A 17,322-nucleotide genomic window follows, 5' to 3' on the forward strand; every position below is an offset into this window, starting at 1 on the left:
CTTTTTGGCTGTGTTTGAGTTGCTTCAGCATCCCTTGGGTCACCTGCTCGATTTGCATTAAGTGCCTTTTCATAGTCTCTATTTCAAGAGGAATTTTTAAGGACCTCAATTTTTATTATATTGTGGTTTTTAAAACTGATTAAGTTAAATTCTTGTTTGATATGCAAGTCAAATTTTGTTTAAAAACACATATTCCTAGCCAGTGGCTATGTGGTATATGAAATATCTGAGGCCAACTCAGAGATGTTCTTCTCCCTTAAAATGAAGAATTTTGGAGATCAGAAATGATAAGAACCTTGGGAAAAATTATTTTTATATGAAAGGCCAAGAAGTACCAGAATTTTCTTCATATTACTCCTTCTACTATATTTATAAAAGTAACTCATTCAAAATTCATAAGCCTAAAGAGTTTGCCCACAGTCCTAGCTGAAATGAATTATTTATGAACAGAGAGAAAAGTGAGAAAAATGAATGAGGTTGGCCAACCTCACCATCATCACCATAATATAAAATGAATCATCATTATTATTAAGCACTTACTATGTGTCAAGCACTGTTCCAAGTGTTGGGGTACATACAATTAAGTCATATACAGTCCCTGTCCCTGTGAAGCCCAACTTTAGGAGGAAAATCAGGTCCTTTTGAGAAAGGAGGAAACTGAAGCTCAGAAAACTTCAATGAGTTGCCCAAAGTCTCACAGCAGGCAAATGGTGCAGCCGAAATTAGAACTCAGGTCCCCCAATTCCCGGGCCAGTGTTCTTTTCACTAGGCCACGACTCTCCTCATCATGGCAGAAGGACTTCAGAAAGACAAAGCTGTGCCTCATACAAAAAGGTTTACTTTCCATCCTTACCTATTGAAAACCAATCTTTGGTGGGAGAAAAGAAGAAAAGAACAGGACTTGTGAACCTACCAGATACAGCTAGAAAGTCATCGATGCTGGTAATTTCATCCACTGCCTCGATGAGAACGTGTATGTGATTCTCCCATGTGCGCTTATACATTTCCATGTTGTTCTTTACCACTTGGCTTTTAGGCCGGGCAGCCAGAGCCAAAGCAGCATTGATAACCTACAAGATTCAAAAAGAGAGCAGGCTGATTTCATCTGAAAGATATTCTAATAGATAGATGCATTTCACCTCCAAAACATGCCATGTAGTTATATGGCTTTTGTTTGTACACGCAGTTGGAATGCTAGTCAAATGCTGAATATTTTAACTTCTCCAGTAATCTCAAGGAAAATAAATCAGTTATGATTTCACCTTACTATAGGTGAGAAAAAAATCATTTTCTGTTAATTTACTAAAAGGAAGCTCTTTTCTTAAATGTCTATTTACTTACTTGCCATTTATTGTAAAGAAGAAGATTGGATGTGCTTGCAAATATCATCCTGATCTTCAGTGTCTTTTATGAGAGGTAAGCACATTAAACTTTAAGGAACCAATGCCAAATTTAGAAAGATCTACTGTGTAATATTCCCCAATTTCATCTTCAGATTTTTATTAACCTATTAACTTAAGAGCTAACTATGTGTTTACTGCAGAAAAATAGACAAAGTCTTCAGTCCCTACGGTTTTATTGTTCCCAGGGCTTGACAAGTGTTTATACAAGTGAAGGTGGGGAAATTATTGTGCCCTCAAAAAGAAACCATTCCTTAAAACCAGTGGCATAGGAGGGCTATATGGGAGATTTGATTACGCTGAGAATCCAATTCTGGTGTTGATTCAATTTAGCAGATACATGCTGCACAATGTGTTGAGATGGTCAATTGACCCCTGCCACACTCTTTCAGCAATTAGCATAAACCTGAAATCAGTCACTCTCCAAAGTTTTGAGTTAAAGTGTAATCAGCTCTGTAGAAGAAAGTACTCTCGCAAAACATCCCTCTCTTTCTCAGCTATAAGCATCAGAAAAATCTTTTGGGTTTTCAGACTCCCTTCATGCACAGCTGAGGAGACATATAATACAACTGTATTGATTCTGCTGAGAAGCCTTTTTAAAAGTGCTATCGTTGGAAGCCATTTTGTCTGTTCGACTGCTACAGTAGATGGGCTTCTGAATACTCACCTCAGCCAAACCAATCAACATTTGAATCCAGCATTCTTGAAGATCTCAAAAGCCTCTCAAAATTGGAACGCAGTTTCTCCTTTCTGAACAGCACACTTTATGGGCACCACAGCAAATAAATGGCCCACCTGGAATTCCTTTGATTCTTGTTCCATAGCTGATAATAGCCTACCTCCCTTCCGACCTTGCTTTCCCATGGGCGTTTTTCCCCAGGGTAATTTTTGCAGTTATCTGCAGATAACGTTCAGAATGCCTTCTTGAGTACAAAAACTGAGACAATCCCAACACTAATTTTATCTGAGAAGAATAGTTTCTTGTAAAAGTCACTCAAATTGAAATGATAAAAATAATTTGGCATTTCTTGTCAGGCATTTCTGGCCCATCAGAGATAAACAAATGACTTTTCCACTTTAGGAACCATGCCAATTCCAGATAAATAGGCTTGTTTCAATATTGTAGGAAACCTAATTCGCTGGGTATACACAGGCAACCTCTATTCCTACACCTTCCCTTTTAGCAAAGCAACCATTTACTGAATGGCTGCCCCACCTCAGCGAGGAGCTTGGGTATTACAGTTACATTCATCACATTATCATTTTTTCCATGGGCAGAGTTTTGAAAATGTTTTAAAGGAAAATGTAAGCTGATTTTCACAGACTGATTTCCTCTTTAGTAATGTCAATGTTGTCAATGATCTAGATATCTTAAGGCTGACAAAATTACTATCACAGTCATCAGAGTAGAACATGCACTGACTACATAATAATAATAATTTTGGTATTTGTTAAGTGCTTACTCTGTGCCAAGCACTGTTCTAAGCACTGGATAGATACAAGGTTATCAGGTTGTCCCACGTGGGGTTCACAGTCTTAATCCCCATTTTACAGATGAGGTAACTGAGGCACAGAGAAGTGAAGCAACTGGCCCAAAGTCACATAGCTGATAAGTGGCGGAGCCGGCATTAGAACCCACGACCTCTGACTCCTAAGCCCATGCTCTTTCCATTGAGCTACGCTGCTTCTCATAGGACTGGTTGCTGTAGTAATTAAGCATGTGAAGAACACTGGTATTGAAAGCACTTCAAATGCATCTAAGTTTATACTTTGAATTTAGAGCTATAAACACTACATTTGGTGAATATATAACATTTAGAGCAGAAAAAAATAGTCCTGGGCAGTAGAAATCACAAAAAATCAATATCAAAACTCCTTAATAATCAGGTTTCATTTAAACACCTAAATACTGTTATTTAAATAATGATAATAATTATGGTATTTGTTAAGCGCTAACTATATGCCAAGCAGTGTTCTAAACACTGGGGTTGATACAAGGCTCACAGTCTTAATCCCCATTTTACAGATGAGGTCACTGAGGCCCAGAGAAGTTAAGTGACTTGCCCAAAGTCACACAGCTGGTAAGTGGAGGAGGCGAGATTAGAACCCATGACATCTGACTCTCAAGCCTGGGCTCTTTCCAATGAGCCACTCTGCTTCTCAGGGTAATTGTTCTTCACCCTGTTTTTTATTCTATTTCTTTGAGATAAGCAGTGTGTTTAAGGGAAAAAGCATAGACCTGGGCATAACAGGTCCTGGGTTCTAAATCTGGCTCCACTACTTGACTATTTGACCCTGGGCAAGTCACTCAACTTCTCTGTGCCTCAGTTTTCTCATCTGAAAAAAGGAAGACTAAATCCTACCCACTCCTACTTCAACTGTGAACTCCATGTGGGAAAGGGACAGTGTCCAAACTAATAACCGTTGTATCTATCCCAGAGATTAGACTAGTGCTTGGCATATAAGCCAAGCGTTGTACTTTCCAAGTACTTAGTACAGTGCTCTGCACACAGTAAGCACTCAATATGATTGAATGAATGAATATAAGTTATTAATGTGTCTCAATTATTTGATGATTAATTCTTTGTAGCTCTGCTTGTATCACTCACATGTTTATTTAGAATTAGCATGCTTTGACACATGCAACAATTCCCATCTTCCATTCATTTAATTCATTCAATTGTATTTACTGAGCACTTGCTGGGTGCAGAGCACTGTACTAAGCGCTTGGAAAGTACAATTCAGCAACAGATAGAGACAATACCACAATGGGCCCACAGTTTTGGCTTCAGCTGTACCATAAGAAATCAGGCATTTGAAATGTCAGGGAAACACACTTTCCAAAAGATGCAAAAACTGAAAGAGTCTCCTACAAAGCTCTAACAATAATTAAAAAACTAGTGGCTTTAGTGGCATGTTTATATTTCAAGTGAAATTTCACTCACTTATGTTGGGGTATACCTTGAAACTACTTCAGAAAGAATGCTAGAGTAATTTACTTTTATGGGAGACTAGGAAAGATTGGCTCATATGAAACCCTATTTTTAACCAATACTAATTCTTACCATCCTGAATAAAGAGTATTGTGTGTAAAGGATGAGGCAAAGCTGCATCAGTGAACTTTTTGGTACAGATGTGGAGATATTTTTGAAAGAATAACCTGTCTACTTGTATTTCCTATCTGGGAAAAAAAAAAGTATCTCCCTCCCACCTGGAAAAAAAAACAAAAACCTTTTTTCATGCCCCTATTTATCAGATGCTACATATAGGTCTCAAGGGATAGATGAATTTTTAAAATACCATGAATAAGACCATGTTAAGAAAAGGTATTATAAACTTGACTGTATTCATTCCATGACAGTGTGTGCGGTTTGAAAAGGCTACTCCCAATTAGGCAGTTGGCAGAGTTGTTCATACTCTGCATTCACCCACACAGGGAAGTGTGGAAATGCATACATACTAGCAGAGTCATAGGTGCCTTTCTTCAAAAATAAAATAAAATGAATCACTGGCCAAATTAATAGCTAAAATTTTGTCAGGAATACTGTTTCCATAAACTACATGGAAGAAAAATTAAATTCTGAAATATATCCTGTACAACTAGGAGAGAAAAAACTCTTAGAAATCAATGAAGAACTTAACTTGTCCTTATATTTTCCTTTTATTTTTTATTAACCCTTACAAAACCATTGGAAATAATTTCTTCAGAAATCAAGAGTATTTTTTTTTAATGGACCAACACCTGCAAAGAGTAGAGAGTGTCTTCCAGGAGACATACAGTGTGGACACTTAACCCTTTTCTGCCTTAGACTGTATTCATCAGTAAATACTTTAAAAACACTAGATCACTGCAAATTGCTGTGGACAACCTTAAAGATTTAGCAGAGCACTGGGTACCCAAAAATAAGACTCAATCAGTGATATTGATTGAGTGCTTACTGTGTGCCAAGCACTGTACTTGCCACTTGGGAAAGTAAAATACAATAGAATTAATAGACATGATCACTGCCTTTAAAGAGGTCATAATAAAGCAGGAACTTAAAATTTAGTGAGGAAAACAGATTGTGAGCTTTCACCTGTAAATCCCTACAAGTGACAAATATTTTCATCAAATTATGCCAAACAGGTAGAATACTATCCAGCTCTACAACAAACTAAGGCTATAGTAGTGTGCAAGGTTTTCTAAGGAGGGATATCTATTTTAAAAGACTCCTTGGGCTTCTTGAAGAATTTCTTCAGCTTCACACAAATATCACTTCAAAAATGTCTTTCTAAGTGACTGCCAATAAATCAGTCAGTGATATTTATTGAGCATTTACTGTTTGCAGAGCACTGTACTAAGTGCTTGGGAGGGTACAACATAAAAGAGTTGGTAGACAGATCTCCTGCCCTCAGTGAGCTTACAGCCTAGAGAGGGAGACAAACATTAATGTAAATGAATTACAGATATGTTCATAAATGTTCGGGCTGAAAAAACGTTGAAAATCCAAGTGCAAGGGTGGTGCAGAAGGAAGTGAGAAAGGTGTTGTTGAGGGATATGTGCTTTTAATAAGGTTTTCAAAGTGGGAAAATATGAAGAGGGAGGCACTGAAGGCATTCAGAATTCAGGTAACTGGCCCTGCACCCTGTGGTGTGAGTTGAGAATGGGAGGGCACATATAGTGCATCCTCACTGTGATGTCTCAAAATAATTGCTATCATTATTATTAATAATAATAATTGCTGTATTTAAGTGCTTACTATGTGCCAGACACTGTATTAAGCACTGGGGTAGATAAGAGATAATCAGGTTGGACACAGTCTCTGTGTCCACATGGGGCTCACAGTCTTTATCCCCATTTTTATATATGTGGTAACTGAGTCCCAGAGAAGTGAAGTAACTTGCCCAAGATCACAAAGCACATAAGTGGCGGAACAGGGATTAGTCCTTAGGACTTTCTGACTCCAAGCCCTGAACTCTACCTACTAGGCCATGCTACACATGTAGAATACTCAGGCACTCTCTTCATTTATAAAAAGAAAACCAATATTAATCTGCTATGGCTATTTTGACATGAATTATACAAGGTAGCTATACAATGAAATCTAACCAGCTCCACGAATTATTGTGTTACTCCTGATTTTGCCCTCAGTGATACATTAAGATGCTTCCACGGGAAGCAGCATGGCTCAGTGTGGAAAGAACACGGACTTGGGAGTCAGAGGTCATGGGTTCTAATTCCGGCTCTGCCACTTGTCAACTGTGTGACTTTGGGCAAGTCACTTAACTTCTCTTTGCCTCAGTTACCTCATCTGTAAAATGGGGATTAAGACTATGAACCCCACATGGGATAACCTTAACACCTTGTATCACCCCAGCACTTTGAACAGTGCTTTGCACATAGTAAGCACTTAACAAATGCCATTATTATTATTAAGAGAAGTTGGGGCCCTGGATTGGTACATCTAGTAAGGGCCCCCTCAAATGCCCCTTGAGGACATTATAGCACCACCAGGCAGAGTGGAGGCAGATATGTAGGGAAGCTGGAGTGGGATAGAGGGAACAGAGTTCATCAGCTGGGGCTGGGAGGCCTTTTGTGTGGGGTGGGGTGTGGAAGAGGAGGGTAGGAAGGGAGAAGAAAAAGGGATCAGGAGTTTGGAATCAGGAGAACCCTAGGTATGACTAAGTATAATTTCCTTATGGGCCTCTCCCTTCCCTCCCTCTCTTTCCCTGTGGTTTGGTCTACCAAAATGCAGGGCAGGGTGAGGTGGGGAAGCAGGTGATGGGGATGACTTGCCCCTTAACTACTCAGTCGAAGCAACAACTCTGTGGCAGGGTGGCATCCAAGTAAACACACAAGGTCCTGAAAACACAGGCAGGTAAAGTGTCACCTCTACACTGGTTAACTTTCAAGCATACTTTTCCCCTAATTATTCACTATCAGTTTAATGACCTCTCCCAGCCAAGAAATCAACATGATTCTTCCTGGAAATAAATAGCTCGTGCTGAAAGGTGATAAGCACCCTTCCCTTGACTAGCACCTATTTCTGTTAACCACTGACCTCTGCTAACTGAGCTGTCTACTAACTGAGCCAGCTGAGAAGAAGGGAGAGGAAGTTGATGATGGAAGGGGCACTCTAGCTTAACATTCCTGCTGCCCCATTTTCTTCAGTTTAAAGGGCAGCATCCCCTTTAAGAGCCTGACATGGCAGCACAGTCCGCTTTCGCTGTTTTCTTTTGCAAAGAACACTGCCTTCATGATACCTCAAGCAGCTATTATTTTGGTAAAGTCATGAAGAGGAAGATTTGAGGGGTCTACTGAAACCCCGATAAACCCAGTCAAACTATTTGAGCCCCTGCTTGTATTTGTTCTTAATCAAGGCCCAATGTTTCCTAATCCCCTGAAACTCTGCTTTATTTCTCTGAGCAGTTCTTTAGATGGCTACACAATTCCGAGCCCCTTCCTTCATTGATCACCCTGTTAAAATGCATTTTTCCTGAGCACTTCTACCATTTTTCTGTTTCAGAAGCAGGTGTGGTATCTCCATTCTTTCCTGGATCTGGGTTTTAATTAGAATTGCCAGCTCCCATCTCCATGCTCCATTCTTCCCCTGAAATTTGGTGTGCTCTAGTCAGTGTGATAAGGTGAGTGACTGACTTTCCCATACCTTCCCATCCTTCCCTGCAGTATCCTCAGAGGAGATCTCCTCCCTCCTCCCAAGTGCCACCCCCTCCACCTGTGCCTCGGACCCCATTCCCGTCACCTTATAAAAACCATCGCCCCGGCCTTCCTCCTTCCTTAACTTCTATCTTTAACCACTCAATCTCCAATGGCTCCTTCCCCTCTGCCTTCAAACATGCCCATGTCTCCCCCATCCTAAAAAAACCCTCTCTCAACCCCACTTCCCCTTCCAGTTATCGCCCTATCTCCCTACTACCCTTCCTTTCCACGATCCTAGAATGAGTCATCTACACTTGCTGTTTAGAATTCCTTAACTCCCATTCTCTCCTGGATGCCCTCCAATCTGGCTTCTGTCTCCTCCACTCTACCGAAACTGCTCTCTCTAAGGTCACCCATGACTTCCTTCTTGCCAAATCCAATGGCTTCTACAACATTCTAATCTTCCTTGACCTCTCAGCTGCCTTTGACACTGTCGACCATGCCCTTCTCCTCCACACCTTATCTCACCTTGGCTTCATGGACTCTGTCCTCTTCTGGTTCTCCTCTTATCTCTCTGGCCGGTCATTCTCGGTCTCCTTTGCAGGCGCCTCCTCCCCCTCCCATCCTTTAACTGTTGGAGTTTCTCAAGGGTAAGTTCTTGGCCCTCTTCTGTTCTCCATTTACACTCACTCCCTTGGTGAACTCATCCGCTCTCACGGCTTCGACTACCATCTCTACGTAGATGACACGCAGATCTACATCTCTGCTCCTGTCCTCTCCCCCTCCCTTCAGGCTCGCATCTCCTCCTGCATCCAGGACGTCTCCACCTGGATGTCTGCCCGCCACCTAACACTCAACATGAGCAAGACTGAGCTCCTCATCTTCCCTCCCAAGCCCGGTCCTCTCCCAGACTTCCCTATCACTGTGGATGGTACGACCATCCTTCCCGTCTCTCAGGCCCGCAACCTCAGTGTCATCTTTGACTCGTCTCTCTTGTGCACCCCACACATCCGATCCGTTACCAAGACCTGCCGGTCTCACCTTTACAATATCGCCAAGATCCGCTCTTTCCTCTCCACCCAAACGGCTACCTTACTGCTACGGCCTCTCGTTATATCCCGGCTAGACTACTGTGTCAGCCTTCTCTCTGAACTCCCTTCCTCCTCTCTTGCCCACTCCAGTCTATTCTTCACTCCACTGCCTGGCTCATCTTCCTACAGAAACGCTCTGGACATGTCACTCCCCTTCTTAAAAACCTCCAGTGGTTGCCTATCAACCTCTGCTCCAAACAAAAACTCCTCACCCTAGGCTTCAAGGCTGTCCATCACCTTGCCCCTTCCTACCTCTCCTCCCTTCTCTCTTTCTACTGCCCACCCTGCATGCTCCGCTCCTCTGCCACCCACCTTCTCGCCGTCCCTTGATCTCGCCTATCCTGACGTCGACCCCTGGGCCACGTCCCCCCACGGTCCTGGAATGCCCCCCTCCTCACCTCCGACAGTGAAATTCTCTTCCCCTCTTCAAATCCCTACTTAAAACTCACCTCCTCCAAGAGGCCTTCCCAGACTAAGGTCTCCCCTTTTTCCCTCTGCTCCCTCTACCCCCCCCTTACCTCTCCCCAGCTAAACCCTCTTCTCCCCACTTTCCCTCTCCTCCTCCCTCTCTCCCGTCCTACCCCCTCAGCACTGTACTCGTCCTCTCAACTGTATATATCTTCATCACCCTAATTATTTTGTTTAATAAGATGTACATGACCCTGATTCTATTTATTTGCTATTGTTTTTACAAGATGTTCTTCCCCTTGACTCTATTTATTGCCATTGTTCTTGTCTGCCTGTCTCCCCCGATTAGACTGTAAACCCGCCAAAGGGCAGGGACTGTCACTATCTTTTGCCAATTTGTACATTCCAAGCGCTTAGTACAGTGCTCTGCACATAGTAAGCGCTCAATAAATTCTATTGAATGAATGAATGAATGACTTGCTAGGTAAAATAGCTCTTTCTTTTGGACATAATGTGAAGATGAACAGTTTTCATCTTCCACAGGTTTCTGTAATTTACCAATGTGTTGGTGAGCACTGCTGGATCATTACAAGCACTTAATCTCTCTGTACCTTAATTTCCTTAGCTGTAAAATAGGGAAAGTGATATTTGAGTCTGGCAAAATGAAATAAATGCCAAACCACTACACAGATTCAACATATTGTTTCAAAACAATGAAACCTGGGGCTGTAGCTTTCTAGTTTCCAAGTTTGAAGCCAGGAAAATTAATGCCAGTAATGACAAGGAACACAAAGGATGGTAATGCATGGATACAATCATTATCACCACCAATGGTATTTATTGAGCACTGACTGTATGCAAAGCATTGTACCGAAGTGGCTTGGGAGGGTATAATATAACTGAGTTAGTAGACATTACCTGCCCACAGTGAGCTCAGTTAATTGATCTTACAGTCTAGAGGAGGACACAGGCATTAATATAAAAAATAATTCATATTAAACAGAAAGCATATCAGTTGCAATCCGGAAAATTGGTTGATATTTCTAAATCAGTTTCGTTCCAGCAGATTATGTCAGTGCAAAACAATCCATTCTCCTGGACCTTGGGTAAGCGACTTACTTCCCTGAACCTCAGTTTCCTCATGGGGATTAGTTACCTATTCTCCCTCTCTCTAAGACTGTGAATCCTAAGTGGAACAAGGTCTGAGTATGAACTGATTATGGGATCGACCACCAGCATTTAGATTGGCTTGACAAATACAATAATTATTGTTACTATTAATGATAAAACACCTCTTTCACTAAAACCTCAAACAATTTTCCATAACATAAATTATAACTTTAACTCCTCTTCATGGAAGATCTGTTCAATAACTACTAACTCTCCATTTCCTACTCAGTCAATGATATTTGAGCTCTTAAGCTGGGCAGAGCACAGTACTAAATGCATGTGAGAGTAATAGTAATAATAATAATGTTGGTATTTGTTAAGTGCTTACTATGTGCCAAGCACTATTCTAAGTGATTGGGTAGATACAAGGGCTGTCCCATGTGAGGCACAGAGTCTTCATCCTCATTTTACAGATGAGGTAACTGAGGTCCAGAGAAGTTAAGTGACTTGCCCAAGGTCACAGAGCTGACAAGTGGCAGAGCCGGGATTAGAATCCACGACCTCTGACTCCCAAGCTCAAGCTCTCTCCACTAAACCACTCTGCTTCACAGAGTCACTCATCATTTCCCGACTGGATTACTGCATCAGCATCTTTTCTGAACTCCCATCCTCCTGTCTCTGCCCACTTCAGTCTGTACTTTACTCGGCTGCTCAGATTATATTTCTACAGAAACCTTCTGGGCATGTCACCCTGCTCCTCAAAAATCACCAGTGGTTACCTATCAACCACCTTATCAAACAAAAACTCCTCACTATTGGCTTCAAAGATCTCCATCACCTTGCCCCTTCTTACCTCACCTCCCTTCTCTCCTTCTACATCCCAGCCTGCACACTCGGCTTCTCTGGTATTAACCTTCTCACTTTGCCTCTTTCTCACCTTTCCCACCGCCTACCCTTGGCCTGCGTCCTACCTCTGGCCTAGAATGCCCTCCCTCTTCAAATCCCCCAAACTAGCACACTTCCTCCCTTAAAAGCCCTACTGAAAGCTCACCTCCAGGAGGCCTTCCCAGACTAAGCCCCCCTTTTCCTCTGCTCCCTCTCTCCTCCCCATTGCCCCCACCCACTCCCTTTGCTCTACCCCCTCCTCGCCCCACAGCAATTGCGTATATATGTACATATATAAAATTATAATTCTATTTATTTTTATTAATGATGTGTATATATCTATAATTCTATTTATTATAATGATGCTACTGATGGCTATTTACTTGTTTTGATGTCTGCCTCCCCCTTCTAGACTGTAAACCTGTTGTGGACAGGGATTGTCTCTATTTGTTGCTGAATTGTATTTTCCAAGAGTTTAGTACAGTGCTCTGCACAAGTAAGTGCTAAATAAAAATGATTAAATGAATGAATGGAGTTGGTAGACATGATACCTGCCCTCAAAGAGTTTACAGACTAATGGGGGATTCAGATATTAAAATAAACTACAAATAGGGCAAGATGTAGAGTACAAAAATAATCCTAATCCCAATCCTCCTCGACCTCTCAGATGCCTTTGACACTGTCAACCATTCCCCTTCTCCACACCCTATCTCACCTTGGCTTCATGGACTCCGTTCTCTCCTGGTTCTCCTCTTATAATAATAATAATGTTGGTATTTGTTAAGCGCTTACTATGTGCAGAGCACTGTTCTAAGCGCTGGGGTAAACACAGGGGAATCAGGATGTCCCACGTGGGGCTCACAGTCTTAATCCCATTTTACAGATGAGGGAACTCAGGCACAGAGAAGTTAAGTGACTTGCCCACAGTCACACAGCTGACAAGTGGCAGAGCTGGGATTCGAACTCATGAGCCCTGACTCCAAAGCCCGTGCTCTTTCCACTGCGCCACGCTGCTTCTCTTATCTTTCTGGCCGTTCATTCTAGGTCTCCTTCACGGGTTCCTCCTCCCCCTCTCATCCTCTAACTATAGGGGTTCAGGGTCAGATCTTGGCCCTCTTCTGTTCTCCATCTATACTCACTCCTTTGGTGAACTCATTCGTTCCCACGGTTTCAACTATAATTTCTGTGTAGATGACACACAAATCTACTTCTCCTCCCCTGTTCTCTTCCCCTCCCTTCAGGCTTTTATCTCCTCCTGCCTCCAGGACGTCTCTATCTGGATGTCTGCCTGCCACCTAAAACTCAACGTGTCCAAAACTGAGCTCCTTATCTTCCCTCCCAAGCCCTGTCCTCTTCCTGACTTCCCTGTCACTGTGGATGGTACGACCATCCTTCCCATCTCTCAAGCCCGCAACCTTGGTGTCATCCTTGACTCAGCTCTCTCATTCACCCCACACATCCTATCCGTCACCAACACCTGCTGGTCTCACCTTTACAATATCGTCAAGATCCGCCCTTTCCTCTCCAAACGGCTATCGTGCTGGTACAAGCGCTCATAATATCCCAGATGGATTATTGTGTCAGCCTTCTCTCTGATTTCCCTTCCTCCTGTCTCTCCCTGCTCCAGTCTATTCTTCATTCGGCTGCCCAGATCATCTTCCTGCAGAAACGCTCTGGGCATGTCACTCCCCTCCTTAAAAACCCCCAGTGGTTGCCTATCAACCTCCGCATACAACAAAAACTTCTCACTCTGGGCTTCAAGGCTCTCCATCACCTTGCCCCTCCTACCTCTCCTCCCTTCTCTCTTTCTACTGCCCACCCCGCACACTCCACTCCTCTGCTGCTCACCTCCTCACTGTCCCTGTTCACGCCTATCCCTCCATCCACCGCTGGCCCACATCCTACCGCTGTCTTGGAATGTCCTCCCTCCTCACCTCTGCCAAACTAACTCCCTTCCCCTCTTCAAAGCCCTACTGAGAGCTCACCTCCTCCAAGAGGCCTTCACAGACTGAGCTTCCCCTTTTCCCTCTGCTCCCTCTCTGCTCCCCCTCTGCCCTCTGCTCCCTCCCCCTTCCCCACTTCACCTCCTCTCAGCTAAGCCCCCTTCCCCTCTACTCCTCCCCCTCACCCTTCCCCTCCCCTCAGCTCTGTGCTCATTTGTGTATATTTTTATTACCCTATTTATTTTATTAATGAGGTGTACATCCCCTTGATTCTATTTACCATGATTAAGTTGTCTTGTTTTTGTCCATCTGTCTCCCCTGATTAGACTGTAAACCCATCAATGGGCAGGGATTGTCTCTATCTGTTGCCGAATTGTTGCTCTGCACATAGTAAGCACTCAATAAATACTACTGAATGAATGAATGAATATATGCATAAGGGCTGGAGGGTTGAAGTTGGAGAGACTATCAAAATGTTGACGATATACAGAGCCCAGTGCATAGGCAGTGCAGAAGGGGGACACAATAGGGTGGGGATATGAGAGGTTTTTCAGGACTTCTTGGTTGATATTAGTAGGACTTTGAAGATGGAAAGAGTGATAGTCTGTCAGATATGAAGGGGAAGGGAGTTCCAGGTGACAGTGCCAGGCCAGGCCATCATCTATCCCTCAACCCCACATTCTTATGTAGTAATGTTGGTATTTGTTAAGCGCTTACTAGGTGCCGAGCACTGTTCTAAGCGCTGGGGGAGATACAGGGTAATCAGGTTGTCCCACGTGGGGCTCACACACTTTTAATCCCCATTTTACAGATGAGGGAACTGAGGCACAGAGACGTTAAGTGACTTGCCCACAGTCACACGGCTGACAAGTAGCAGAGCTGGGAGTTGAACTCATGACCTCTGACTCCGAAGCCCGGGCTCTTTCCACTGAGCCACGCTGCTTCGATGTACATATGTACATTCTTATGTACATATCTTTAAGTTGTACATTATAAATTATGTATAATAATGTCCATCTCCCCCTCTGGATTGTAAACTTGTTGTGGGCAGGGAACATGTCTTCCCACTCTCTTGCACTGTACTCTCCCAAGCACTTAATATAATAATAATGTTGGTATTTGTTAAGCGCTTACTATGTGTAGAGCACTGTTCTAAGCACTGGGGTAGACACAGGGGAATCAGGTTGTCCCACTTGGGGCTCACAGTCTTCAGCCCCATTTTTTACAGATGAGGTAACTGAGGCACAGAGAAGTTAAGTGACTTGCCCACAGTCACACAGCTGACAAGTGGCAGAGCCGGGATCTGCACATAGTAAGGGTTCAATAAATACCACTGACTGACAGTTTGAGGAAGGACCTGAGCAAGGGGTTGATAAAGACTTTGTTTTAACATGGAGGGATGGATTTGTAAAAATCACTTTGCCATCCAGTCTGGGATAGGCAGCTACAGTTCCCAGAGACCAAAATGATTCATCTTTTACCAACAACGATACTCCAATTTTGGGCATCCAGATAATGAAAAAGATTGTGTCAGTTTCAATGAATGACATTTTAATGTCACATAATTAAACAGTTGATTTTGAACAGACACCATACTTCGGTACTTTCTTAGCACTTATCCTCTTACACTTTTTGACAGTATTAAATAGAGCTGTCGATGCAGTATAGATACATGGCTGAATTTAAGTTGAAAGAACATGAATTCCCAAAATTTGGGGCCATTAGAACAGTCATTCTAACAATGATGTAGTTGAGGAATATCATCAGTTTGATTGAAAAATATCCAAGAAAATAGAGAAAAAAAAACAGGAAAATTATACAAATTCTGATAGAAGGACAACCACTGGGAACAGAGAAATCAGTTCCAGATAATGCACAGACAATGAAAGTACCTGAATATAAACAAACCATCCATCATTGGAGAAGGCACTCATGATCCTTTTCCCTGCTCCAGGCACAGTGCCCCCTAAACTTCCATTACTGGCCTATAAGAGCAGTTGCCACTGTCATCAAATCCAGCCTCTCAGCCTGTTAGTGCTGAAAGTACTGGTCTTTCAAATCATTACTTGTCAGTAAGCTGTCTCTACACTGAAAGCTCTATATGGGCAGGGAAAGTGACTGCTAACTCTGCCATATTGTACTCTCCCAAGTGCTTAGTCCAGAGCTATGCACATAGTAAGCACTCAATAAATGCCACTTTGCCTGATTGATTTGTCCCCAAATAGCCAGTGTCACTTGGCTCACATGGGAGCAGTCCTTGAGACCAGGAGGTGGGATTGATGGTCGGGGAAAACAGTAGCAGTAGACACCACAAGAGGATGGCAACAGTGGAGAGGTAATGTGGTTCAAGGATAATAATTTTTTTTTTTAAATCACTAGATAAATCTTACAAAAATCAGCTGATTGTGCTCATAATTATTCTCTGATCTGTGATTTCAAGACTTGGTGAGGTTCTACACCTGAAACAAAGTCAAAGAATTATTAATGTAAAAGGAATAATTGGAATTCCTGCAGGATTCCATGCCCAGAAAAACTGGTCCAGCTAGAGGAGACCACCAGCATGCCACCTCCTCCTTTGGAATGAGAAGTGATGCCTGATTATTTTCAGTAAGATACCTTGGGTCAAATGAATTAACCAATCGTGTTTATTGAGCACTTACTATGTGCAGACCACTGTATTAAGTGCCTTGGAGAGTATAATTAAACCGAGTTAGTAGACACGTTCCCTGCTCATGAGGGTCAAACAAACAGAAAGAAGAAATCAGAGGAATGTGTCACAAGTTCTTCTTTAGGACTCAATATAAATGAATGAATCAATGAATGAAGTGAGGACATGGGATTTTTTTTTAGGTTAGAGGCATTTGGGGAGTTACTGGTCCACTACACTGAGTATATCAAAACCCACTTCCCTGAACTATTCAAATTTTGGAAATCTCCTTTCCCTTTTTTCCTGCTTTAGGGACAAGACATTTACTGGAAAGGGTAAATAGAGGGACCACTGTTGTAGTTTTTTTTTTTTTCCAGGAATGCCCCGGGCACTAATGTTTATTTTGGTTCATTATAGCTCCCAGTGTTTATTTCATTATCTTAGAATGTACTGGTTGGACCCAAATATTTTTAAAATTTTCAAGGAAAGCTTAGTTATGTCTTATTTCTCCTTAAAAAAAACGTAAATTTGGAAATGACTAGCTATGTTCCCATTTCAGAATAATAGGATTTAACCACATACTTGAAAGAGTTAATGCACCTAATGAATAATCAATATAATACTATAATCATGGTATTTATTAAGCATTTACTGTGTGCCAAACACTGTTCTAAACATTGGGGTAGATACAACGTAATCAGTTTGTCTGACGTGGGCCTCGCAGTCATAATCCTCAATTTACAGATGAGGTAACTGAGGTACAGAAAAGTGAAGTGGCTTGTCTAAGGCCACACAGCAGACAAGTGGAGGATGCAGATTAGATGCAGATGTGCCAAGTCCTTTGACTCCCAAGCCCGAACTCTTGCCACTAAGCCATGCTGTTTCCAGGGGAAAATTCATTATTTAGCAAAAGTACTTATATGTAATTTATTTATATTGTCTGTCTTCCTCTCTAGACTATAAGCTCATAGGAAGGGAATGTATCTGTTTATTGTTATATTGGACTTTCCCAAATGCTTAGTACAGAGTACTAAGTACTTGAGAACATTTAAGTGCTTAAGTACTAAGTATGAAGCACTTAACAGAGAAGCAGCATGGCAAAGCGCTTAGAGCCTGGGACTCATAAGGACATGGATTCTCATCCTGGCTCTGCGACTTGTCTGCTGTGTGACTTTGGGCAAGTCCCTTCACTTTTCTT

The 17,322-nt window shown here is 42.3% G+C and overlaps 1 protein-coding gene across 1 annotated transcript in view; it reads right to left on the minus strand.

The window, feature by feature from the left end:
- Positions 1–17,322, minus strand: part of CTNNA3 (catenin alpha 3) — a 1,377,490-nt gene that overhangs the window by 479,110 nt on the left and 881,058 nt on the right. Inside the window, 1 exon segment of the mRNA XM_039911548.1 lies at positions 914–1,070. Within this exon segment, the coding sequence (XP_039767482.1) occupies positions 914–1,070 (157 nt within the window).

This window comes from Ornithorhynchus anatinus, chromosome 3 (assembly GCF_004115215.2).
Source record: "Ornithorhynchus anatinus isolate Pmale09 chromosome 3, mOrnAna1.pri.v4, whole genome shotgun sequence".
NCBI lineage: Eukaryota > Metazoa > Chordata > Mammalia > Monotremata > Ornithorhynchidae > Ornithorhynchus > Ornithorhynchus anatinus.